The sequence below is a fragment of the Ambystoma mexicanum genome, chromosome 3q (assembly GCF_040938575.1).
Source record: "Ambystoma mexicanum isolate Mex_15411 chromosome 3q, UKY_AmexF1_1, whole genome shotgun sequence".
Classification (NCBI taxonomy): Eukaryota; Metazoa; Chordata; class Amphibia; order Caudata; family Ambystomatidae; genus Ambystoma; species Ambystoma mexicanum.
Window position 1 is genome coordinate 1,099,057,952 of NC_090926.1, and position 27,627 is coordinate 1,099,085,578.

General features: G+C 45.2%; 1 protein-coding gene across 8 annotated transcripts in view; it reads right to left on the reverse strand.

Annotated features, from left to right (window-relative positions):
- Positions 1–27,627, reverse strand: part of CYP4F22 (cytochrome P450 family 4 subfamily F member 22) — a 517,355-nt gene that overhangs the window by 141,751 nt on the left and 347,977 nt on the right. For all 8 annotated transcript variants that reach the window (XM_069603853.1, XM_069603852.1, XM_069603851.1 and 5 more), the window contains exons 4-5: positions 7,666–7,719; positions 5,294–5,421 (exon numbers count right to left, since the gene is read on the reverse strand). In XM_069603853.1, coding sequence (XP_069459954.1) covers positions 5,294–5,421; positions 7,666–7,719 — 182 coding nt within the window. The remainder of the gene's footprint in view (positions 1–5,293; positions 5,422–7,665; positions 7,720–27,627) is intronic.

Consider the following 27,627-nt stretch of genomic DNA (forward strand, 5'->3'; position numbering starts at 1 on the left):
GGTCGGAAGTGCCTGCCGGGGACTCTCTCTGCGGTCTCCGCCTCCAACGATCAGAAGAGAGGGGGGAGGATGGGGAGGTTGAGGGAAGCACCTTGCGGCCCTCTCGTCCGTACCCGGGCCGTCCCGTGCAACTCGCTGTTCGGCAGCCGTATTATCCAGCAGGGTTTCACTTTCGTTTTACACGTTTATTCAGACGGAGTTTTCTCCTCGTTCCCCTGGTCGTTTTCGTCCGCGTTTTTCCCTGGGTGTCGGGGGGGTCTTCATATAGTTGCTCCTCACTTCATTGTGCGGGCGGGGGGTCGTGAAACGGGGGCTCAAGTCGTCTCAAGGACCCACGGCATCGGAGCTCACACGGGAGCAGGACTCATCCGTGCGCCCCCTGGTGGCCGATCTTGCAACTTCTTTTAATGTGACTTCCTGTGATCCCAGACAATCAAATGTCAGTCCCCTTAATGTCCCTTCATGTAATGTCACTTACAATGTCAATTATGGGCTCTACCTTTTGGAACTCTGTGTTTTACTGTCCTATGGAGTCTACCTTCCTCCATATCTCTTTTAAGGCATCTGTATTTTACTTTTGCAGCACACAGCTCCTTTCAGGCAGTGTTGCTGGAAAGCCTTTAGTTTCTCCTTTGAGATTCATTCCTTATCCTTCATTTCTACAGTTCTTAAGGATGGAGAGATACTTTGCATCTCTCCTAAAACTTTATATCCTGAGAAACTGGTACACACCACCTTATGTGGAGTGCCAAGAGGATGACAATGCATTACTTACCGTAAAAGCATTTCTGATGGTTGTATCTGCTTAGATTCACATGCTGTGCATAGGTCCGACATCCAGTGGTCACTGCGGAGTATTGCATTTTGTTTTTCGTAGTCGAAAAGGGATGTCGACAAGGCGTGTCTGAAATACTATCCCTATAGTGACGTGCGTTGTACCCACAATCCCTCACGCGTCGAGGTCCCTCTGTTTGTATATTTCTGCCCTTAGGGAGCCTTCTAGACGTGAGTGAGTACAGAAAAGAGAGATATAAAAGTAAGTCTATGTTCCTTCCATCCGAGTGGGGAGGAAGGGTGGGCGCATGTGAATCTAAGCAGATACAACCATCAGAAATGCTTTCACGGTAAGTAATGCATTGTCTTCTGATGTTTGTTAATCTGCTTAGAATCACATGCTGTGCATAGACTAGCGAGCAGTACCCGGAGTTGGCGGTGGGTTATGAGAAGGAACAGTAGAGAAAAGATGTCTTAATACTGCCTGTCCCACCTGGGAGTCAGATCTCGAGTGTGCATCTAGACAGTAGTGTTTTGTAAAGGTGTGCACAGAACTCCAGGTAGCCGCTTTGCAGATGGACTCAAGGGGAACATTTGCAATGAATGCTATGGACGCCCCCGTGCCTCGAGTAGAGTGTGCTCTTGGCTTAAAGGGCAGTTCTCTCTTAGCAAGAGTATAGCAGAGAGTGATGCATTGAACAATCCATCTAGAAATAGTGGACTTTGAAACTGCATCCCCTTCTCTTCCTGCTGCCACCGAGACGAAGAACTGATTAGTCTTCCTACGTCTACGTGGAATTTCGAGAGGAATTTCGGAGCAAACCTTGGGTGCGTGCGTAGAACCACCTTATCTCTGTGAACTGTAACGAAGGGGTCTAGAACAGAAAGAGCCTGTAGTTCACTTACTCTCCTGATGGAGGTGATAGCTATTAGAAAAGCAGTCTTAAGAGTGAGGTGTTTAAGAGATGCTTTGTGCATGGGTTCGAATGGTGAGCCCATGAGTCTGGTAAGTACCACGTTAAGGTCCCATCCGGGAGCTGGGTCAGCTATCGGGGGGTGTATTCTCTTTACTCCCTCCATGAAGGCCTTTATAACAGGGATCTTCCACCACGACACCTTGAGTTGGGAAGTGGTGTATGCAGAAAGTGCCGCTAGGTGGACTTTAATGGAATTGAACACTAGACCTGAATCCAATAAGTGGGTCAGGTATAGAACAATATGTGTGGGAGAGCAGTCAATCAGGTTGATGCTTTTTCCTCTGCACCAGATGACAAATCTCTTCCACTTGCTAGAATAGCAGTGGCGAGTGTTAGGTTTTCTGGCTTCCCTGAGGATGTCCATGCATCTCTGCGGGAGCTGTAGGTGTCCGAATTCTATGATTTCAGGAGCCAAGCTGCTAAGTTCATGTTCTGGGGGCATGGATGCAGAGTCCTGCCCTTGTCTTGTGACAGCATGTTGTACGGGCAGGGGAGTTTCACTGGGGGAGATAGAGACATCTCCATCAAGTGAGCGAACCATGGCTGTCGGGCCCACATTGGGGCCACCAGTATCATGGTCACTTGTTCCTGGTGCATCTTGTGCACCACCTTGTTGAGAAGGGGAGTCGGGGGGAAAAGCGTAAACAAATTTCCCTGACCATTGCATCGACAGACCGTTCCCCTTGGATTGGTTCTGGGGGTACCTGGAGGCGTAACTTAGGCATTGTGAGTTCTCCAGGGTTGCGAATAGGTCTATTTCTGGGAATCCCCATTGTGTGAAGACGTCGAAGACGATGTCTTCGTGCAGTCGCCATTCGTACTCTTCGGGCAGGGGGAAATCTCTGCTGAGTTTGTCTGCCAGCAGATTGAGTTCCCCTGGTACATGTTGTGACAGTAGGAACATGTTTTGTTTGAGAGCCCACTTCCATATATTTTGGGCCAGTTTGGACAGTCCTGGAGAGTGGGTGCCCCCCTGCTTGTTGATGTAGTACATGGCTGTGGTGCTGTCTGTAAGGACCAACACAGTCTTGCCCTGTAGGTGTTCCTGGAAGGCTTTTAGCGCATTGAACACAGCTAGTAGCTCCAGTAGATTTATGTGCTTGGATGCTACATTCGGAGTCCACACTCCGTGAGCAGTCTGATGGGATAGGTGAGCACCCCATCCTGTGAGGGATGCGTCTGTGGTTAGAGTGGCTTCCGCCGCGGGTGTGGCAAAGGGTTTCCCTCTTTCCAGGTTTTCCTTTGTCCACCACCGTAGCGAGAGAACCAAGGCCTGCGAGACCACCACTAGATCGTCCCATAGTCCGCTGGCCTGACACCACTGGCTGTTGAGCCACTCTTGCATAGGGCGCATGCGCAGGCGCGCGTGAGGTACCAAATAAATACACGACGCCATCATGCCTAGCAAGCGCATTGCTTTGCGTACCGTCACCTCTCGACCGGTCACATATTGAGGGATCTGAAATAGACAACCTTCTAGTTATGGCTGGTAGCAGTGGACGTGTTCTACTGACTATTGTGGTATTATTTACTGCAGACTGTATTCACAGTCCCGGTTGTGCACAATAGGGGCAACTAAGTACTAACTTGGGGGCTTCTTTCAAAATGTCTAGTGTGGTTGTTCTTTGCTATCCCTTCTTCTACCATTCTGAGAAGGGGAGGACTGTGTGAATGTTTTGCCTTTGGCAGAAACACTTGGGTCTGGGCCGGCAGGAAGTAGGGGGGGGGAGTTATTTGCTTCCCTGCTCTTTGTCTGCCTGATAGCCTTAATGGAACTAGCTCCCACTACGGGTCTGGCTGTCCTGATTGGACAACCACCCGCCCCTTTCTCTTAACTGCTGAGAGACAATGCAGAGGAGTGTGTGAGGTTCCTGATGTGAAAGGCAAGTCGAGCATTGGAAACTGAAGTAACCGAAGAAGAAGACTACCAGAGAGGCCTGCAGACCCTCTGTAACACAGTGAAGCAACCACTGCTGTCTTGACTCCGATTTCTATGTAACAGAGGAACTCCGAAGAGGACAACTCCTTCCCTTTGGTTGGTGGGAACAAGCAGCCCCAAGATGACCTACAATCTGAACCATCTCCCGAGGTGCTGAGGCATTCCAGAGCTGCAGACTGTGAATACCAGGAGACCCCCGACCGAATCAAAGTGCATAATCCTGCAAAGGCTGAATCACTACGGCTTTATAAAGATCGGATCCGTCCAAGCCTTTGCTGAGCTCCAGGTGAACCTCCAGAGACTAGAACATATCCACAGGAGTTTTCGTTGTTCTGCTGCTTCACAAGACTTGGAGCCTCTCCGAACTGCCTTTTAGCTAGGATTGTGTTTTGGACTTCAAAAGCCTTGCTGTGCAAATAAATTGCCTCTAGAACCTTAAGCTTTGTTATTATTTACCTGACCAACTGTTTTCCTTCCAAAAAGACTAGATCTTATGTGGTTTTGCTAACTAAATACAATTACTGAATATCTTTGTGTGTGCGCGAATGCGCGTCATTACTGATAATACATACAGTAGAACTGTCATTAGTGTCAAAAAGCTGTAACAATTGTAACCGCAAGCAACTATAAACTAAGCAGCGGCCTTTGAAAAGTATCTACAAGTATTCTAATGTGTTTTTATTTATTGTACTAAGTATTTAAAAGTATATCTTGTGTAAATATAATAAATCTATATTTTAATATACATTTATGTCTAAGTGTTGGTTGAATTGCATTACCAACTAAATTCAGTGTACTTACCTACATCTCACATCTTCCTCTTACGATAAGCCCAACTGCCACTCTACCAAGGTTCCATGAGTAGTACAGACTGATACTAAGAGTTCGGGATCTACAAACCATTGGGATAGTTTTATAAAGTTTACCCCCAAAGTTGACTTTAGGAAAACTCCCTTAACACAGCCTATGCCATGCATTGACTTCTGATGTTGGGGGAGTTTATGAGCAGGTATCCTCTAACCAATCGGATGCCATCCCTGCTACATAGCTGCCATCAGGCTCTGTTCCTATGATGTTAGGTGGCTGAGAGTACTGCTGCTATAATTGTTTATTTTTATTGTATTTATTGGTGATTGATTTCACACTTAATGTCTGCATCCTCCAGCTTCTAAGCACTTGACAGGGATCAAACCAATGTTGCATGGCATTGTCTTGTCCCCAATTCCAGCACGCTGCCCCCATACTCCCGGACAACATGGATTTCTGCAGCAAGGTGTGTTCCGACACCTTACTGCTTCCAATGTGATCTGCCTTTGCTGGATGATGTGTGTGTAGTTTTTGCTGGCAGTTAAGTCTTATTGTGTGATATGGGTGAAGCATTTGCTGCTGGGTATGTTTGGGCAGGATATGTTGCAGGGTGATTTCCTGATGCATGCAATTCATCTGCTACCTAATTTGCTGTACATATAGCTGATATTGGCAGGCATTCTGCTGCTTCAAATGGACCTCCACTGTGGCTAGTAGCCCAATGCTCATTGCCACAAATCAGCCAGGATTTCCTCATACGCACAGGAGTGATCAACGGTGGAAAATGCGTACTCACGTGCATGATGTCTGTACTCTTGTTGAAGATCTCCACATACTGTTTGAGGATGTCAAAGTGAAAGGCCGGAGTCAATAGGCGTCGGTGCTGGCCCCATTTCTCACCTTTACTAAGAAGCAAACCGTCACCTGGAGGGAAAGTAGAACATTAAGGGTTACAGACCAGGACCAAAGCTGTATGTTAAATATTGAAACAGGGTCAAACAGTGCTGGCTGCGAGGTTTGGAAACTTCGCGAACACATGGCGAAAAGGAACAGCCACCGGAGGCCCATCGCATGTTGAAGGGAAATCTCACCTCACCTTAAGCCTCTGCGTGCTTTGCCCTGCTCTGCTTCTTTAAAAACAAAATAATTTTGTATTGGCAAACCTCCAGACTGTGACATTGGGTAACTTTATTGGTCTCTCTGCCAAAATCATAAGAGACTGAATTAGGTCTTATAATATCTCCATATCCGTATTAGGTCTATATTTCCTACCCAGCGTGTCTTTGCTTTTCACCTATTCCGCCCTTTGAGATGTCACTTATAAATGTTGACTAAATACGTTTCCATGCAACCAAGGCTTCAGTCATTAAAAAACAGGGTAAGGGTCTAGCTTGCATTCACTATGTTGTGGCAGACGATATGAGAACCTACTAAATGTTGTTGCAAGAAATTGACGAGCCATCTTGCTCACTCCCCCTCAACAGCACCCTTGTATGCAACTCATTAATAGAGGAGAATTTGCTATTAGGAATGACTGGGAACAGAACACAATATGGCAACAAAAAGTGGAGGTCAAACAGTTAGCAGCTTGTATTAGAAAGAGGCACTGGACGGTGAAAGCCACAGATGGGGCAGAGGGTATGATACGACTGAGTTAGGTTCTGGGAACAGCGATTGAATAAGGCAATGGGCCTCATTACAAGCATGCCAGTCCGCAAACAACGGGGCCGGTAAGCTTACCGGCACTGTTATTTCTGGACCAGCATACTACAGGTCTGCCTGCCGGAGCAGCGGTGCCTAGCAGGTCTGACCCTGACAGACACAGCGGCCATGGTAGGCATACCCTCATGGAAGCACCAGCACAGTTAATAGGGGTGCCAGTGCTTCCATGTTCCCCATTCCCAGACTCTATGGGAATGGGGAATTACCATTTACTAGCATCTGACTTTGCAAGCCGCCGGGAGTGTAATACCACAGTGTTACCGGCAAGTCAGGCGCCGGTAAATATTTACAGGTCTGGCAGAAACCTGCCGGTAGTACCAACACGGTTACCACCGGACCCGTAATGAGGTCCTATGAGTTCACTTCCATCCCTTCACCACCTAAAACCCTGTATCCATCATCAACTCTTGGTATAAATTAGCATTGGCACTTATCACTGCAGACATTCTGACAATCATCAATGGAAAAGGCAGATTTAAAGGTGCAGCACGAGAAGTGGTGGACAACTCTACCAGAAGTGTATCTTTGCAAAAAAACAATATATTGCCCACATAAGCTAAAAGAACCAAACAAAGCAGAACATGTAAAGAAAAAAAAACATCACCCACAATGTTCACACTTTACAATAGTCTTAAAATACATAATCCACATATTGAGAAGTAAAATCGCAAAAAAACGACTGTAATGTCGGATTGTCCATGGTAACTCAAACATATTACACAGGCAGCACAATCGTCAAATGAAACAGTATAGACTTTCCACCTAAAAATCAGAAATAAAACCGAAGCACCATTGCACAAGCCAGAAATTGTACGAGAAATTAAAGAAAAGCTTTAGTGGAAGCGACCCAAAAATAAGACTTACCAATGTTTGCTTACTACTAATTCGAAAAACATATCACATTTACATTTTCGTAGATAGGGCTGTCAATTTGAGTGAAACTATTTGATATACCTGCAATTCCCAAAGTAAGATGTGAAATATCAACATACCCTGAGGACCAAAGATCAACAGTTCACTGCCTGGCGTATGTAATAATTCTTCTATGGTGGCACAGGTGTCCGCGTGTTACCGGACAACCATGGCAACAAGAGAACACAGACATGATCGCCATTGGCTTTACTTCCTTTGGCACAAAATGTAAGGAACCATTTGACTAGTTTTATGAAAAAGGTTCCCTTCCTTAGTCCAGTGTAGGTGAACAATTCCAACTTGAATCTGATTTTGGATTTCCATTTCCGAAGTCTAGAGGAGCTTTCGCCATCTCGAAACTGCAGCTAAAGTGGTCCCGAGTTAAGAATGACACATTACTCTATTCCTGCACTTAAATTATTATCCTAGCGCCTTATGGGGGGACTGTGGTTGAGGATACAACATTCATACCTGGGTAGAAATACATATGAACAAATGTGAGATAGTGTAATGTTCTGGACGGATTGGACCTACCGAGCCAGGGCCTCAGGAACCCGTAGAACAGCTCATCCTTAGGAGCGACGGCAGCTGAAAAGGAGGAAGAGAGAGGAGGAAGAGAGATTAGCAACAGTCCTCCCAGCCACGTGGGAGTCCCCCCCCAAAATAAGGACACACTTTATGGATTGGTACACTTAGAAATAGACAAGAAAATATTGTTTAAATACCAGGGAGTTTCTAAACACCAGCGTCCACACAAAGCAAACAGAACATTTAATTGCAAAAATATCAGTCGGACACAACACGCCAAGTGGCTCCAACAGCAGCATTGGCTCAAACAACCACACTGCCAGCTATTGCCTCTGTGATCTGGTGCAATGGTCTGGATGGTCACTGATGATGTAGCGGTGTCTGATACATATATATACACACACACACACACACACACACACAAACACACACGACCTCTAGAGATTCCAACCATGCCTTAAACACCCACTTCTCTGCTCCCATACACGTACATTTACTTGTGTTACTTTGTGTCTCTTCTAAGTTAGAATTTCGGACACACCTGTGCTGGTCACATACCAGCAAAGAGAATCGCGACTTGCATCAAGGCCTTCTGACAGAGCACTATCCCCACCAGTTAACCTTAACCTACTTACATAAATCTGAGGAGGCAGGCAAGTTATAAAGTGAGAAGTCTGGTGGGAGAAAGTGATACAGTGGTGGGAGAGAGAAACTCGCTTCCTGCTGTAATTTATAGAGTGGCCATTCATAAAGGGCAAGATGTGTTTTCTCATTATGTCAACCAACACACTATGACCCTATCTGGATTCCCCACCATGGTCTAGAACCCCTTAGGGGATTCCTATCCTCCTCTTATTGATTCCCAATCCCAAGACCTCGCTTCAAAATCTAGAAATGAGAAAGCCTGCTTTTTAAAATCACAATATTTTATTTGTGGCTTTAATAAAGTACCTGGGGGTGGAGGAACCTCTGAATGTAGTGATGGTGGGTCAGTACAGATAATAGAGTGTTTCGATCAGGTTGACATTGCACTGCCAAATCACCCACCGGACGAATGAAACTAGACCTGGGCACACAAGGAACTATGCTTTATATGCCCATAGCAAGTCTCTTGTAACCAATACAGGCTTATATACAATCTATAATTGTTCAGTAACAACCATCTTGTGCCTCCCTGGTAATGAGATGGGCGTTTCTGCGTTGGATAATTGGCCCAGGGCATATGAAGTTGCATCGAGTAAATTATGACTTTACTTTGGCCTTTGTGCCTAGATGTAGCATAACATAGCATTACTTGAGCACTTAAAGCTGCACTTGGCATATGATGATAGATACACGGGTTGTGAGTCTGCACATTAGTTATGTTACGATATATGATATGATTGGTTATTTATTTATTTCCATCTATAAAGCGCACAAACTGCATCAAGGCGCTGTTACAGCATTTTGTCTTGGCAGCAGGATAAACATAGTTACAATACTTAAACAGGTTCAGTGGTTAGGTACATACACTGCTCATGTTCCAAGGTTACAGGGGAGACAGTTGATCAGGTGCGGTTTACTTGAATGGTTTGGTTTTCAATGCCTTTCTGAAAGCCATGAGGGAAGTTTCTGTTTGGAGTTCAAGTGGAAGTGAGTGCCAGGATTTTGGTGCTAATATCTCGAAAGTGGACCCACCGGCTATGGTTCTATTAAAGGTAGGAATTCTGAGTTGGTGTGAGTATATGTCACGTTAGGTCTGAGTGTTTGACCGTGATGTATTCGGTCCACTAGATAAGTGGGTGCTGATTGGGATAGGAATCTGTGGGTTATTGTAAGTGTCTTGAACAGTATGCACTCTCTGATGGGGAGCCAGTGGGCCTCATTTCTTGCCTGAGAGATGTGCTCTCTCTTGGGAATGCTGAGAGCTGCTCTAAGTGCATTGTTTTGAGCAATTTGTAATCTGTTGATGTTTTTGGCGGATGTGCCGAGTAGGAGGACATTACAATAGTCTAGTTTTGCACCTATGGTTGCTCTGGTGATGTTGAGACAGTTTTGGCCAAGAGGTAGAGTTTTACAGCATTGATAATTTTGGTTGCGAGTGCTGCTGAAGAGGAGATATAGCTGACTTGTCTATCCATAGATAAGGTTGAGTCCAGAAAGACTCCAAGTGTTTTTATAGCAGTCGAGACTGTGACTACAGGGTTCTCTATTTTGAGCTGCAATAGTTATTGTCTGTTTTTTTGAAGGTCTGCTTGGAGCCAACCAGTAGGATTTCGGTTTTGTCACCATTGAGACAGAGGCCATTTGCTGCCATCCAGGCCTGGATGATGGGATATGTGTTTTGTAGGGTTCTGAGGTCATGTTCGTAGTCACCAGTAAGTGGGAGAAGAATCTGAGTACCATTGGCATAATTGGTGAAAGTTATGCCGAAATCTTCTCATCATTGAATAGTTGTAGGGTGAAGAGGTTGTAGAGTGTGGGGGAGTGCATGAGCCTTGTAGACCACCACACCCAGTAGGGGACGGAGCGGCTGCTGCCTGGTCTGAAGGGACCCTCATGGCTCGGTCCTCGCAGAAGGATGTTATCCTGGTGGTGGCCTCATGAGACAAGTGTGCAGAGTCTATGAGGTGCTTCCCTGGGATCTTGTGGTCAACCAGGCTGAACGCTGCAGATAGGTCAAGGAGCAGGAGGAGCACTGATTTGCCCTTGTCCACGTTTCCTAGTAGTTGATTTTTTAAGTCAAGCAGGGCTGACTCAGTGCCATGTCGAGGGCGAAAACCAGATTGCCTCTTTCCCAGTATGTTGTGCAGCTCGAGGTAGGATTGGATCTGCAGATATGCAGCTTTGTCGAGGATTTTCAACAAGAATGGCACTGTGGTGATGGGCCTGTAGTTGTTTAGGGAGTCAGGGTCCAATGTGGGCTTTTTTTTTTAGCAGTGGCCGGACCCAATCTTCTTTAAGGGAGGATGGTACAGTGCCAGGTACGAAAGAAGCATTAATGAAGGTTGTGATGAAGGGGGCTACTGCTACAGCACAGTCTTTGATTATGCTTGCTGGACAGATGTCCCCTTTGCATAGTGACAGTTTTATATGCATCATGACTGATGTGACTTCAGGGATGGTTACATTTCTGAAAGTGAAAATCGGTGGAGGTTTGGGGGTCTAGAAGGTGAGGTGAATTGGGTTCATAGGTGGTAAGTATTGGGGGTGTGGTTTTGGGCAGGTTGTTGAAATTGGATTTTATTTTTTCTTAATGTAAATTAATTTTACCCAACATAGCATGTTCAATGTCATTACACGATTACTTGTCCTTTACTGTTTGATGTGTGGAAGAAGGGGAGACAACCAACTCATTGACGATGGTGAATAGTTCCTTGGATTGGGATTTAGCTTTGTCAATTCTGATGTTGTAGACAGCGGCTTTTGCTGAAGCGATGGAGGTTTTGTATTGCTTGGCAATGGAGAGGTAGGAATCATGTGTGGAGTCAGATGGGCAGGATTGCCATTTGTTTAGGCCTTGCCTTTTGAGTACTTTTAGGTCGAGGAGGTCTTGATTGTACCAGGAGTTGGCGTGTTTGATATGTATTGCTCTTATTTTCTCTAAGGGAGCAATGGTGTCAACTGCTTCTTTGAGAATGGAGTTGTAGAGATTGACCAGTTCTGTTGGGTTGTTTGAGAGGGGTTGTGCTAGTGCCGATGCTTCCAAGTGGGGGAGAATTCTGTCTTTGGTAAGCAGTTTTTTGACCTGGCAGTGGCGGCTGGCATAGGAGGGTTTCGTTGGGTTGCGACCTTTCAGGGAATGTGGAAGTGGATTAGAAGGCGGTCTGTATTTATCACGGGCTTAATGACCAGAGGTTTCCAAGAGCGGACTCGGGGATCGAACCTGTGTTGCTCTGTGTCGTCTTGCTTCCAAGGCGAGCACAATTGCCCCTGAGCTATCCTACCAAGACACGTTATGACATTTTAGGTTATAGTTTTGACAAAATGCCATCTGGTGAGGGTATGAAAGCACATGTTTACAAACATATTACCATAAAATGATGCAGGTAACTCTTTTTCTGAAATGGATGTCTGCTAATCAGATACTCTTTTTCATTATTCTGGTGGCAGGGAAATATTTAAGAATAGGACATATCTGGATCTGTTATTATAAAATGACCAATAAGAGCACATAATTATTAAAACCACACCAATTTAATCTTGTACAAGTGTGACTCGGAGAGCTGTGAAGGCATCATGAAGTAAGACAGTGACAACAGACTTCAGTTCAAACAAACAATATTAATTAACTTAAATGTCAAGATGGTAGAAGGCCTAACTTGTCGTATACTAAGGTTGGATTTCCATAACTGAACAAAACTAAGGAACGTCTGAGTCCAAGAGCCAATCTTAAAGGTCTGCCTGTGTCTAAAACCTATGCTTGCTCTCACAACTAAAGCTAAACAGTGTATAGGGATGTCAATAATCAGAGAAATGGTGATCAACACAAAATGCTGAGCTTCTTCCAGCTCCCATTTTATCTTCAAATTCCCTTCCCCATGTTCAAAGTAATATAGTTCAAACAAGAGGCCCCGAGGCCCTGTCCTCAAGACGGCAGTTAGAGTTCATCAAGAGGTCCTACAAAACCTCCATAAAGATGGGAGAAGGTTCAGATTGGTCACATCCAGGGAAAGGGGGTACCATATCGTGCATAAGGGCACCCCAATCCCAGACTCTGAGGTCCCTCCATCCAGATGATCCTCCCTAGCTTCTCCACCCCCAGGGTCGGCATCCAAGAGCGATGGCCTTTCCCTGGCCATTTGACACGAGGATCCAGGGGCCTTAGAAGTGAGAGCACCCTTAGGTTTCACAGAGTGCAGATCAGTGATATCAAGGTGATGTATATGCATGGCTAGCTTTGCATTATGTGCTGTGTGAAAAACCAGAGGGCGTTTCACAACCTAGTCCCCGTGGATCCCGTACTCCGGTGGCCAGGGAAAGGCCACCGCTTTTGGATCCCATCCCTGGGGGTGGACAAGCGAGGAAGGATCACGTTGGTGGGGGGTCCTTGGGGAATGGGTGAGAAGCATCCAATGGTGAGACATGGTATGCACTTTTTTCCACAACCCATCTAACCCCTATCCCTGTTTATTTTATGGGAAACTACAACTCCCATAATTCCTCCCCACTTTGGCTTGACAAAAGTACTGCACTGAGGAAGATGAGGAATGAGGCCAGAAGGATTACCTCCCCTGACTTGCACTGGCCCTGTCACGGTAATGAGGCCAGGTAGAGTCAGGCACATGGCTCTAATCATGTACATCTGCCACTTATTAACACTTCCTGTGAAAATAAAAGGTGGCGTGCACAGGCACACTTTGAGCGAGGCTCGGTACGAGAAGGAACAGCTCTTCCAAGGCTGATGCGAATTGGGAGTTGGAAGGCCAGCGGGCTGATCAATAGTTGAGAGGATTGAGAGAAAGCCAGGCAAGATTTCCAAACTTTCGGGAAGCAGCAAGTGTTTGAAAAGCAGAGCTGAGCGAGCGGAGAAAAGAAACCTTCAAGTTGCCAGGAAACAGCCTGCAACCCTCCCGGGTGAACATTAGAGTTGTGGAGGAGCAGAGGAGCATTTGGTAAAGCTGCAGGAAAAAGATGAAAATCATTTAATGCAACCAGTGAGTTATGGAGGGCAACACAAGTCTGGTTAATGTTAAAGGGAAAGTGATTGTGATTTGAAAGTTGAAGGTTTTGCATATGCTGATAAAACGCAAATCTAGAGAACAACTGTTAAAAGAAAAGGATACACAGAAGCAGAGTGGTCCAGCTGACATTCGAAAGTCTCTGTGAAATGTAATGAACTTTTGAAAGATATTACAAGCAGAGATCAAAGGAAAGAAAGTTGAATAAGAGAAAAATGAAATATGTGAATGGTGAAAGGGCAAAAGTAAAATATAACCCCTACCAGTACCAAGAAGCATTGGTGAGAAAGAAATACCAAGAAGTATTGGTATTGAATATGAACTTTGGAAAAGACAAAAGAGAATAAGAACTACAAGTACCAAGATGCATTGGGGGGAAAGAAATACCAAGAGGTATTAGTGTTACACACACACTTTGGAACAGGCCAAGAGAGTAGACTAAAGAGAGTGAGAATTATTAGTACCAAGAAGTATTGGTGCCACAAGATGAGCAATGATTGTGAATTGAAGGAATATTGAAAGAGAGGTCGAAGTGGTCATGCAGAGGTCTATGTAAATTCCTTGCAGTTTCAAAAGTATTCGACAGTGAAAGATATCTTAGCTAAAACGTGGGAAAGGGATCCCCCACAAGGAACAAGACCGGCTGGAGCCTGGCAGAGGGAAGCCTGCACAGAACTGTGAGAAATTGAGAACCTATGAACTGAATATGGATGGCAAGGCGGGTGGAAGCCTAAGTTTGAACTGTTGAATTGTACCAGTAATCCAAAGTGTGCAAGACTGATAGAACTGTGCCAGCCACCTATTCTTTGTTTATTACGAGAGTCTGTAGACCCGGTGGGGATGGACCTGGGCAAGGGAGTTGATATTTAAAGCCATTCTGACATTTCTTTTTGAGACACTATTTTCCTTTTTGTATCCCCTTAACACATTTGTTATCGTGAGAAGGAGGTTGAGGTTAGGTTGTTTTAGCATAGACCTTTTTATTTTTGACCAGACTGACTTGGATGTATTTGTTATTGTTTAATGGTCGAGATTACTCCCATTTTAGAGTTAGGGCCAGTTAGGATTTCTCCCATCCCGACCAAATGAGTAAATGAAGATTTTTGAAACTTGTATTCATTGTGTCCTTGTCTACTGCTCGATACCATGACTTTGTTTCAACTGACAAAAGTGATACAATAGTCAGGATGCAGTCTTCGTTCAATTCCCTATCTCTGTTAAAATTTGCTGAATGCCTGATGTAAGCGAGTATGCCACATATAAATGATGCAATAAAAGGGCAACGACATGCAATGGAGGCCAAAGTACAAAGAGGTCATAAAACACAAAAAAAGTATAAAAGAGGTTGTGCAATATCACAATAAAACCCATGGCCATTACATAAATGTAAGAGATGGTGTAAGGCCCGTTGATCACCCGAAACTTGGCATGCACCAAATAAGTCGATAATTCTCCCTCAAATAATAGGCATTAGAATGTATAAGATAGCATTATTCAATACTATAGATCCACATGTGAGGGTACATTTAAGAACTATGAGTGATAAATAAATCTATGTGAATTTGATGTATTTATTTGATTTACATCGCCCCGAGACATGCATCAAATTACCTATAGTTTGTCTTTCCCAGTTGACAGGAAGTTGATCATTTCTTAAAAATAATTCTGGTTCCACAATAATTCCACACATTTCAGACATTACCAAACCATATCATTAGGTATGATTCTACATTGGTACACATAGCTGGTTGTGAGCGGATAGTTTTGGATTTCTAGAATTACATTTTATACAGTGTTATGCGCCATTTATGTTCTATTGTGTTACATTTCTCAGCTTTTAATACAAATACTGAACTTCACTGAATCCCACTTTTACATGGGATGAAATTGAGGGGGTATTCCAGGACAGCTTTTAAAGCCACGCACACCTCTCACACAGCAACAAGACAACAATGAAATCCCTCTGGCTGCCCGCTTCACCGGCTCCATTGCCCGGCTGGAGCCGCCAGCTTTTGACCACATTCAGATGGAGGCGGATGCCTCTGTCCCATTAGCCGCAGTGCATCTCTGCCTCTGTGCCCTTCGTCAGGACACCTTCACACACACACTTACCTTCTGCTCCACCCAGATGCTGCCACAGCACTGCCACTGTTTGGCTACGCTGCCCTCTTATTAAAGGGCACACAGCCAGGTGTGCCCCTTAATCAGAGTGGATTTTTATTTTATTTACTGAGCCTATACGAAATTCAAGTGACATGCCAGGATGATAATAGCATCCGGGGTCCTGAAGACAGGACTTCACCGAGTCATGCTTTTAAGGTGTCATTCCACGTCAGTATAATTTGCTGTTAATCTGGAGCCAATCTGTTTAATCTCTCAAATCTCATTTTAAAGGGATTTATAAGATATTCATGTCATCTTATTTGAGGTTATTTCGCTTTTTGAACACACCAGTCAACGCACAATGAATAGGACCCAAAAAGTAATTTTTGTGCATTTTTCATCAATTACAAAGTGAATTCATTATAAGAATGCTCAATTACACTGGCGTGTTTAGTTTAATGGTCATACCACAAAATAAATCATTTGAAAACTTTACTTATGGGCCACTCATGCTACTGTGCAACATGGGCTGGAGCCCTGGTTTGGCGTCCGGAAACTGGGAGGAGTCTGGACTCAGCCATATAAATCAGACAAAGACAGAACTAAATAATGAATTGTTTTTGTTTGGTGAACCTAAGAATGCCTCCATTTGTCTGTACTCTCCAAGTGGACTTCTTTGAGATTGAGGGGTCTTACCTCTTCCATCTGGAAAGCGAATCCCCATGCTCGAACACGGCAGGATACACTAGCGAATGAATGGGTAGTCAGAGTATGTGGTCATTAAGGGGAACCGTAATGGCTTTAGACCACTTACACTGGGGTTCCCAAAACCATGAATACCACGTAACTCAAATCATTTCTCAAGTGCTTTTGTCTTCTGAGCCATCAAAACCATATACCAAAGTATAGGAGAACCGAAGGTCGTCTGTCTCTGATACTTTGCGCTAGCGTAGATTGCATAAACACACTTTCCAGCTCACCTACATACAGGCTAAAAAGCCAAGTAGCGAAAACATTGCCAACTTTCTTCAGTTCCAACTTCAAAGGAAACAGTCATCGATAATTTTCGTCTGAATGCAATAATTATGTTTGATCAACCTTGTACGTTCATTTACTACTGATATATACAAACTACAACATGAGTGGCAGCAACACTCAATCAATAGGAGAGGGTTTGCAGGTGGTTTGGCGAGTTCTCGTAAAGACCACTCAACAGGAAGAATCGACTTCACATCGATTTACCCTGAATTCACCTTCTGTTCATTTGAATCTTCCTGGTCTGCCCCCTTCTTGTGCCACAACATCACTTATGACCAGGGCATATGTGGACATAACTAACTGAATTGCAAGCGGAAGTACGATAAGCAAGTACAACACAACAGGCACAGCAAAGTCGGTAACCAACCTCCCAAAAAGAGATCCCTCCCACTCAGTGCCCCTCGCCCGCCAGCACACAAGCACGCTTTACCAACACCCTGTCTATTAGGACACAGTAAACAGTTAACTCTGCCTCCTTAGACCTTAAGTGGGGAGGAAAAGAAGGAGAAGAGGAAACGGCACTAAGTGCATGCCAATCAATGACCTTGCGGGCAGGCGGAAAATCGTTCCCTGCTAAAGTACCTCTCTTCTACCAATTTCCGAGGGCAGATGTGTGCAACCTGTGGCTCTCCATACGTATTGAACTAAGCCTTATGATCCTTCACAATAACTAAGCTAGCTTGGGCTGGTTGGAGTTATCCAAAATATCTGAAGAGCTAAAGTTTTCTGACCCTTGCCCATTAAACTCCCTCCAAGTCAGATTACATCCCCATGATCAGCTGTACCTGTAAAAAACAAAAAAGAAAATATTTGAAGTAGACCCTTCACCTTCAACATAGCTAGGGTGGATCTGGCTGCCACTGCTTACGTAAAGGTGTTTTTCTTCCACTGGTTTACGTTGAGGCATGCATTATTGCCCAGCATGGCTGTTACCCAGGTTTCTCTAACCTCCTGGTTGGCATGCTACCTCTGGATACATTCTGGGCTAAAGCTTGGAAAGAACAGGAAGCAATGGGATTGATCATACAACTTTTGTGTCTTCGTGGCTGCTCGCAAAAGCCGGTCTCAAGTCTTCAGATCTAAGGGTTGCCCTCCCTTGATCACGCCTGCTCTTGCCCCTCACCATACACCATCAGGAGCGCGAGGAAGCGCGTTGAGCTACTGACTGTGACGGCCCCGCGGCTTTTTGCCATGGCAACCACTGGCTTGTCCACTTAGGATTTCCATGCTTGCTTATTGCAATCTGGGTGAGTTATGGTCTTTTTTAGAAGTCCTTGTTTCTAGAGTGAAGATTATGAGTCTGCAGATCATAAGATTATTGGTCTCTATTTAGTCAGGTGGTGCAGCAGAGAGCTGAGGGGCAAGCATGATGAGTGCAAGCGCATCACAGGCTTGTTATAGATATTGTTGCAGTGGGAAGCATGTAAAGAAGTAATAGAACTGGAAGGCAAGGCTAAATGCAATCAGTCACTCAAAATCGCTTCAAAGATGCATTCAATGATGAGCAAAGTTAGAGGTTCATCCTTTGAGGATACAAATACAAGAATTAGCATAGTCCAATAGTTTGGACATTTTCAGGCATTGGCATTCTAGGCTCAGATATTCAGACAATCTGCTAGTGATTGACCTCATATACCTATGGATTACTAGTTTTTAGGTACTCAAATAATATGCTCATGTATAATGCTATATATACACCAGGTACTGACATCAAAAGCCTACACACTCACAGCATTTCAATGTGTTGTTATCACAATCCCAGGTATTATTATTATTATTATTTAGCATTTATATAGCGCTACGAAGCCTCGGCATCTGAGCGCTGCTTATTATTACCCACGGTGTGTGGTGCTCATTTATCGACCTGGGAATGATGAAAGGCTGAGTTTGGCCCTGTCGGGATCCGAACCTGCATCCAGGCACTGCACGGATGTCAAAGCGAATGCTCTACTCGCTGTGCTATCTGACCGGCTTAACCAGTGCTCAAACCATTATCACCACACACAGTTATTGGGCCTCATTACACGGTAGGTGGTAACCATGCCGCTATTAATGGCATGGCTACTCCCTTACCAGGTACCGGGTACGGGTAGGAAGTATGGGGATTTACCGGATCATTCCGACCCTGGAGGACCCGGTAAATCCCCATTCCAAATACCATTCCCCATTCCCATTTGAGCCCCCAAAGGGCTCAAATGGGAATGGGGAAGGAGCTAATAACGGTACCGCAAATTGCGGTACCGTTATTAGCTCCGAAGTCCCTCAGCGGGTCCCGTCCTTAATGCCTGGTCAGACCAGGCGTTAAGTTTAGTTTAGTTTATTATTTGTAAGGCGCGCCTTGCCCTGGAGCATCAGGGCGCACAAGACAAGAATATGCTCAACTTCGTTACAGGTACATCTGCATGGTCATAGTACAGTATGCAATAGAAAAAAGAAAAAGAATATGTACAAGTACATGTGCGGGGTCATAGTACAGTATATAATAAGCAAAATATGTACAAGGCAGGAACTAGGACCAGCAAGCAGGTGATACAGGTGAGGGTATACTTAAAAATATAAAGGAAATATACAGTGGAATAAATACAGTAATATACATTGGTGTAAATGCCGACCGAGGTAAAGGTACTGGGGCATGAAGGTGGATCGCCAGTGGGGACAGTCGGGTCCAGTAGGTCAGAGTAATTAGTTGTCATTGGCTCTCAGCCACTTGGTCATATTCTGCCTGAATTTCAGGAAGGGCTGGGGTTCTCTTATGTCATGTGGTAATGAGTTCCATAGCTGAGCTGCTTTGACTGCGAAGCTATGACCTCCAATAGTGGTGCGTTTAAAGCGAGGGACATGAAGGCAGTTAGCATTGGCCATTCTTGTAGGTCTAGATGACGTTCTCAAGTGTAGCCTGTGGTAGGGTGGTGCCATGTTATTAAGACACTTGTGAGTAAGGGAGGCAATTTTGAGTTGGATTTTGTCCTGAGTGGATAGCCATTTATATTCTCTGCTTATAGAGGAGATATGCTCTTTTCTGTTTATCTTGAGAGCAGCTCTCAGGGCATTATTCTGGAGGACCTGGATTTTGTGGATGGTCTGTTTGTTAGCCCCAATGTAGAGACCATTACAATAGTCCAGTTTGGACAGTATGAGGGCTCTGGAAAGTATGATGCAGCTGTCTGTGGAGAGGAATTGTTTGCTGGCTCTAATGAGTTTGCAAGTGTATGCCGTCGTAGAGGCTAGGGAATTAACTTGCTTGACAAAGTTTAAGGTGGCGTCAAGGTAGAAAACTAGGGTCTTGACTTCCTTTGCCACCTGGATATTATTACCGTCTATGATGAAGCTTGCATAGTCGGGTTGAGTTTAGTTATGTGTATCGGGGTGCCTAGGATTATGAGCTCGGTTTTGTCATCGTTCAGGCATAAGCCATGAGTGGCCATCCATGCCTGAACGATGCTGTAGATGTTATTCACTAAGGCCAGGTCCACGATGTAATTGCCTGAGAGCGGGAGGAGGATCTGGGTATCGTCTGCGTAGTTGGTGTAGGCGATACCCAAATGATCCATTTCGTCGAAGAGTGGCTTTGTGAATATGTTGTAGAGGGTTGGTGAAACACAGGATCCCTGGGGCACGCCGCACGTTATGGGGATCGGGTCAGCTGAGGCTGATGGAGAGAAGACTCATGGTGCGGTTACTCAAGAAGGATTTGATCCATATTATGGCCTCTTTGGAGAAGTGAGCAGCCGAGTCTAGGTGGCTACATAAGACTATATAGTCGACTAAATCGAAATCTGCTGAAAGGTCTAGCAGGAGGAGTAAGGCTGCTTGGCCATTGTCCCTATATTGATCTATTTGGGCCTTGAGGTCGATAAGGGCAGTCGCGGTACCATGCTGTGGGCGGAATCCAGATTGGCGGGTTCCGAGCAGGTGGTTGGATTCAAGAAAGTTTTGTATTTGCATGTATGCCACTTTGTCTAAGATTTTTAGGAGAAAGGGCACGGTCGTAATAGGCCTAAAATTGGTGGGAATGGCCGGGTCGAGGGTTTGCTTCTTTAGGAGTGGCAGGACCCACGACTCTTTCAGGTTATTCGGTACCATGCCGGTGGTGAAGGATGAGTTGAGGAGTTTGGTTATGAAAGGCGATAATTCTCTCGCAGCATCTTTAATTAGTTGGGCAGGGCATTGATCGCCTTTACAGTTGGACGGTTTGAGTCCCAGGATAACTTTTTCGACTTCAATGGTAGATACCTTGGAGAAGCAGAAGCGTGTTATTTGTTTAGGTTTAGGTAAAGGTGCTGAGGTTAGAGCGCCATGTGGTGTGAGAGATGCTTTTTTAAGGGCGATTTTAGTTTGAAGGTTGACTACTTTGTTGGTAAGAGCAAGCTGTATGTCTGAGCACCATTTTTTGTCCTTGGTGCAGTTTTCTTGGGGAATGATAGGGGTTTCCAGCTCTTTCAAGATACTGAACAGTTCTCTGACACTTGATTTGGATTGGGATATTCTGGTATTATATGTATCCTGTTTGGCTAGTAGGATATCTTTTTTGTATTGGGAGGATACCTTTGCAAGGTTCAGTTTGTTTTCTACTGTCGGAGTGAGTCTCCATATGGATTCTAGTTTTCTTTTGGTTAACCTGAGATTTTTTAGATGAGGGGTGAACCATGAGTTGAGATTTTTTTTGGTTTGCTAGTGCGTAATTTGAGTGGTGCTATGTGGTCAAGGGCTGTGTTCATAGTTTCATTAAAGTGATCAACTAGCACATTAGGATCAGTGTTGGCTGGTAGCGCGTTTAGTTGTGGAAGTATGATGGGCAACAATTTTTCCGTGGTCATCAGCTTTTTGTTCCTCGTGGGTATAGGGGGGGCAGGTGTGGACTTGGCTGTAACTGAGTTTGTAGCAACTGTAAATAGTAGTAGATAGTGGTCTGTCCAGATCTGGGGGATATAGTCTGTGATGGTTACTCCACAATTGTGGTCAGCTATCCAGTCAAGGATGCGACCTTTGTTATGAGTGGGAAGGTTCACTTTTTGGGCGAAGCCCAGTTCTTTTAAGATCAGAGCAGTAGCTATAGACTGGGTGTTCTTAGTGTCATTGTAGCCTAGGTTAAAGTCACCTAGCACTATTGTTTGGGAGGTGCTTTTCAAATTGTTGGACAGGGTGGTGGAGAGGTCCTCAGCAAAGGTTCCAATAGGACCTGGAGGTCTGTAGACCAGGACGATGTTTAGTGTTTGGGAGTTTGTGGTGGCGAATTTGACCGAAAGGCATTCACAAGATTTCGTGATAGGGTGTGTAGAGATTCTCATGTCAAGACTGATCTTGGCTATAATGGCTAGACCTCCACCTCGGGAGGTGTGTCTATCTGCTCGTATGATGGTGTAATTGTCGGGAACTGCTAATGAGAGGGCGGGACCTGCTTCATCGTGCAGCCATGATTCTGATATGGCCAGGAAGTCTAGTTGGTCTGCAAGAATAATATCTGAAATTTCTGTAGCATGGGCGACTAGGGACCTAGCATTTATGAGCGCGCCTTTGAGGTGATGATTGGTGAGCGTGGTACTTGCTATAATGGTAGGTTTGTAACATTTTTGCGCAGGTCTTTTAGGGATGTGGACTTTCCTAGGGTGTTCTGCAGTTAATATCGGCTGCATGTTCTTTTTAAGGAGGTTTAGTTGTTCAATTTGCTTTGCTGGTAGTTTGTGCAATTTCGCTAGGCGTGCACGAAGTTTGAGGTTTCTGTCTGCGGTACTACAAGGCCTATATGTAGTAGTATCTTCTTGATACTGGTTTGCTATAGGTCCTATGGTTTGTTGAGAGATGGACATGATAAGGTAGGGGATTGATAGTGCCGCTAGTATGATGAGGGAGGCCGCATAGAGAGGTAGCTTAGCTGTCCTATCTAGTGCAGCAATATTTAGATTGTTTAGATTTAGAGAGTACATGCTAGCGGACTTAGTCCAAGCAGGCTGGCTACGCCTAGCAGACCAGTTTAGATACAAGGTGCGCTAGTGGCTGGTGCGGCAGGCTAGGAGCGTCAGATGTGACTAGGTGTCATTTTATCTCATCTCAGTTCAACTATCAGCAGCTCTATGCAGGTTCAAGTGTCCATAGCGCACTACAGTTAGGATATGGCAAAGGGCCTATGTAACTAAGTTCCACTTTAACAGTTATTCTGAAGAGGCAGTTGCAAAATGTGAATCAAAGCACAACTAAATGCAGTTTTAAAAGTATGCAGTTGCAGAGTGCGACTAAAAGAACATCTAAATTCCACTTTAAGGTTGGCATTACTAATACAGAACTTTAATGTGCAATTCAAGCATACTTAGCATTGGTCGGAGGAGGTATTTCCATGGTATAGGGAGAATGTGTCTGTGTTCAGGATCTGGGGCTCTCCTGTGTGGGCCAGGGGGGCCGGCAGCGGCAGAATCGGCAGCAAACAGGCACAAACAGGTGTTGGCCTTTCTTCCCGTGGGCCTTAGAGTGAGTGGGCCGGCTTCGCCTGCCGGCAGCCAGTGGGGGAAGAGAAGGGGCCGGTGGCCAATCAGATGGCTGCAAAGCCTGCAGAAGGCTCACTTAGGTCGAGGGGCTTCGGGAATCGATCGGGCGGCCATCTTGGAATTACCAGGTACCTCGTGTACCTTAATGGTGGCTTGGGCTTCTTGGAGCTTTCTGGTGCTCCTCATGGAGAGGTTGGGCAATTTCGTGCAGTGTTCCAATTAATACACTGCATATGCTGCCGTGGCGCTTTTTACACGGAGCGAAGCGCGGGGGCAACGGCGCTTACCATATGCCTCTGATGGTCATGGTAAATGAGGTGGCTGGCTCCGAGTGTCCACTGCTCCTGCAGGGACTCGATCTGGAGCTCCTGCTCCTGCGGAGGGTGGTGGGGACTGCTGAATACAGGTCCCTAAGGACAGGACCCTCTGAGGGGGCCTCGTAGTTGGGCGGTAGGGGATTACCGGCACCGGTGCCCTTACCGGTGCCGGTAATCCCCTTCCGCCTACCGTGTAATGGAGGCCCATTGTCACCAACATTTGCAATATCATCCGGCACATGTTGCACCCTTTGCCCTGTTTTGTTTGTTTTTTTTTTTAACCCCGCAGGTAGGTCTTTGGGGAAATTAATGGCATTGCTCTACTTTCAACACTATGTGGTGCTAGATGGAAATTGAGCTGCCCATATGCAAGATATTGCTCATAATGCTAATCTAGGCTTCAACAGGTTTTTACTTCACATCATTGGTTACAAAGTGGTTTACACGGAAAAGAGAGCTGGCTTTGAATCTCACTGTTTGAACTGTGCTTTGATTTTGTTTATTTTATTGGTTTTGACAACCAGTCGACATGTACAGCAGTAGATAACATGGTCGAAACGTATCTACACTTGCAGCAACATTTGGCCTGGCGGCTTGGTATTCAAGGGATTACGTGCACTCAGCTACTAGCTGGAAATACACTAACAGTTGCATTTATTTATGCTAATGGCTGTGCCACCTTTTTAATTTCTAGCCTTGGAATTCTGAGTTAGTTTTGGGTTGCAGTAACTCCCTTACCACCTACTTATCACATTCCAGTGGCCATGTTATTTAATATCCCAAGATAAATTCATGTGACAAGCTCTGCATACTGTATCTTGCAATCACATCCTTATTTAACGTTCTTGCTATGTTTGACTATGTAGGTCCTCCCTTCCTACACAGGAGTAGGAAAGGAGGACCAGTGGGGTTGGGATTGAGGTTGGTTGAGGTGGGGGACAGATGTGAAAGGGATAATGAATGCAAGATGGGCCCAGATCATACCAGTGGCGCATCAGGAGAGACTACACAAGCCCAGGACCTCAATTCAGGATAAGAGATGCCAACTAACCAATCCCACTAACAATTTCCCCCTCTGCACACACCTCTCAAACTCAAACCAGACACAACCACAAATCTACAGCACAACCAACCGCACAAACTTCACTACATTGCAATAACACAACAAAAAAACACACATAGACTTCCACAACAGTACACGACGACTACCGGCCGCAAACACCCCAGTCCCAGCCAACGGACCCACCAGGCTGAGGCCGCCAACAGCACATCACTGCTCTCTTCCACTTTTCCTACTTTCTCCCACTAACTCGCCCTCGCTCCCTTTTTCAGAGCCGCCAGTGCACCAGGGGACCACTCCAGTGGTGATAATGTGCCGTACAAATGTCCTTTAACATTAACATGTCATTGGGGTCAAGCGTATGTACTCTTGATGCAGCCTGTGCAATGAACCCGGATACGTTTAGGCAATTGATCCAGGGATCAAAGTGCATGAACCACTTCACATTCAACATAGTTTGTCTATTTTGTAATAGTGTCTCTCAGCCCTACAGATAAGGAGTGTAGCAGCCACTTTTACTTCCTAAAAATAGGCAAATACTCCCAAAAACTAAAAATAGGGAGTAAAATACTCCCAATAAAAAATGGGAAAGAGACACATGCGTGTCCCTTGTGCCCCAGCTTTCACTTACGCAGCTCCATGAATATGTTCGGACAAGTAGTGCAGATAGTGCCAGAGGGAGAAATTATTAATATTGATTCCTGATCAGAAGAAGTACACATGCATCTTTCAATGTGTATGAATACCTATCTGCAAAGAAATCCTTATTACAAAAACATTTCCGTTTCCCAGTTAAAACATATTTTTACTCGCTTATAAAATACTCCCATTGACAATTGGACTTACATTTTGACTCCATAAAAATCATTTAACTCCCAACTTTAAAAAATAGGGAGTAAAATACTCCCACTTCAAAATCTTATCTGGAGCACTGGTGTGTCTTCATTGAAATGCTGCAACCCTGTTGCTTGTATGCTGTCCCTGCTTTATTTTGTGTATTAATAAAGCTGGGTTTTGCCTTTCACTTTGACTATTTCCGGTATTGATTCTAAAGTTTACTGGCCCCTCGTACTCTGCGTAATAATTGTTTATTTCCTCAGGACGTCTTATCATGTTGTGTTTGCGTCACAGCAACTCTGTTACTCTTGATCAACACATTAAGCCTATGAATATTGTAATGGTGTCTTGTTGCTGAAATGAGCGATATCCATGAGAGAAAATGCTGCACAGATAGTTTTCTTAAAATTAAATGACAACAGAAAAGTATTTCTGAAAGAGCGAGAAAGGCACCATTAAAAAAAGTATGCTTCCTGTTGGGTTACGCCTCTTGGTCGCTGATATGATGAAAAAGGTGACACAATAAAATGTGTACTGCAAATAACTACATGCACACACAAGAACATTTTTCAATAAAAGTAAAAGACAATCCCACAAACTGTGACCTTTTCTAAGGCCTTTTAATTGAATCTAGAGACTGGCTGGTTGATGGCAAGGACATGCCAAGAACAATGATTATTTAAACAGTAACGCTAAAAGTGCAAAAAGGCCGGATTTCATGCTTGAAAGACACAAATGCAAATCATACATTTCTTCAACTATTGCCTGATCAGTATGTGAAGACATGCAGAAATATTCACTGGCTGTAAAGACTGGAGAGGGGTGTCTGTACTCCTGCTCTCTATATGGTAGAGGAGAGGCACAGAGGACCCCAGCCAATATTCTCTATTATTGGTAAACGTGGGTGAGCAATCAAGACCTAGCTCCTCAGGAGGTGATGCAGGCTGGTTCTTAAGTACAGTGTAGTCCCCAAACCCCCACACAGGAATGTCCAGAGACTGTATTAGTTAAAACACAGTCTTTATATAATTAATATTCAAGGTTATGTACAATATCACAATACCTCACTTTGTGCTTGGTTATCTATAATGGCAAATATACAGTTCTACGTGGTACCACAGTTACTATTAGAAGTGCATCAACTGTACGGTTAAATGGCACACAAATCAATAAGAGGAAAGCAGTTGGTTAGAACAATTGGCAGAATACTGGCCCTGCTACCTAGACACAGTTCTGTGTGGAGATCCCCCCCACCTGGGCAACCTGTAGAATAAAGATATATCACAAGCCCAGTCCATATATTGTTCACAAGAGACGTTGTAGCGTTTCTCATCAGGGAATCGACAGCCCTTCTTGAGGGCCCTCTCTTTAAGGCAGGAGTCACGGGTCGTCGTACGTCCGAAGGAGAACACGGTGAACTAGGATGGTGAAGTGGCAGCTTCTTTCCTAGCAGTGCTCATCGACAGGAAGCGTAAACGTCCTGGAAGGAAGAGGCGTGCGGGGCACCTCAGTGTCGATAGTTCAGGACCGCAAAGAGTTTGAACAACTGTGGTCCAACAAGGGTGTCGAGTCGTCAGCGTCTCTGTGGTCTTTGGGTGGTGGGAAATGCACCGGTGGATGCTCCTCGGCGCATCAGCGGCCTGGCCTTCTTCAGCGGGATAAGGCGGGCGGCAGTGCGGACGAGCACACCCATGAATCAAAAGTTCTTAGGCAACGGGAGCACAGCGGCTCTGGTGGTTGACGGCGGTCGTCGACAGTGGCGGTCAACAGTCCAGGCGCTTCTCTTTGGGATTCCGCGCAGTCCCCGTCTCCGACCGGCAGCCTGTCATAGGTCTGTCTACCAGGGAGCTTTGGCAAAGATCAGCTGGTGCACGATGGTCCCTCATAGCTTGGGAAGAGGGCACCTTACCAGGTCCTCTCTGGGTCAGTCCTTGGAGACACAGCAGCTTTCAGATTGATGAAGAAAGGCAACAGCAATTCCACTCTTCCAGCAGGGCTTCAAGGTCAAGCTTCAGTTTCACTCCAGTTACTCTTCGTAGTTTGGACTTCAGCTTCTGAACACGAATTCTAGCAGTGAGAGGCACCCAGATATACTAGTTGATATCCTATTCATTCTGCTGGGTCACACTCAGGCAACCAATCGGTCAGAAGGGCATTCATGCAGGCAGGCATCCAATCAGGTGCGTAGTGCATTCAGGCCATTCACTTCTCTCCAGACACTCACAACAATTTATGTGTATTGGGACTTTCGGGCAGGGCTGTCTCAGTCATTGTGTCAAACACCAGATACTAGACATCCACAACACAGAATGCGTATTTGTCACACACTCCATTCACCCAGGTCCCACCCACATGGCGTACCCACAACATACAGTCACTGGGAAGGCTCCAGCCAGTCTGGCCTGGACTTCACATCAACACCATATATGGAACTACCACCCAACAGCCAGTCAGGGGGAAGGCACAGAGTCCGG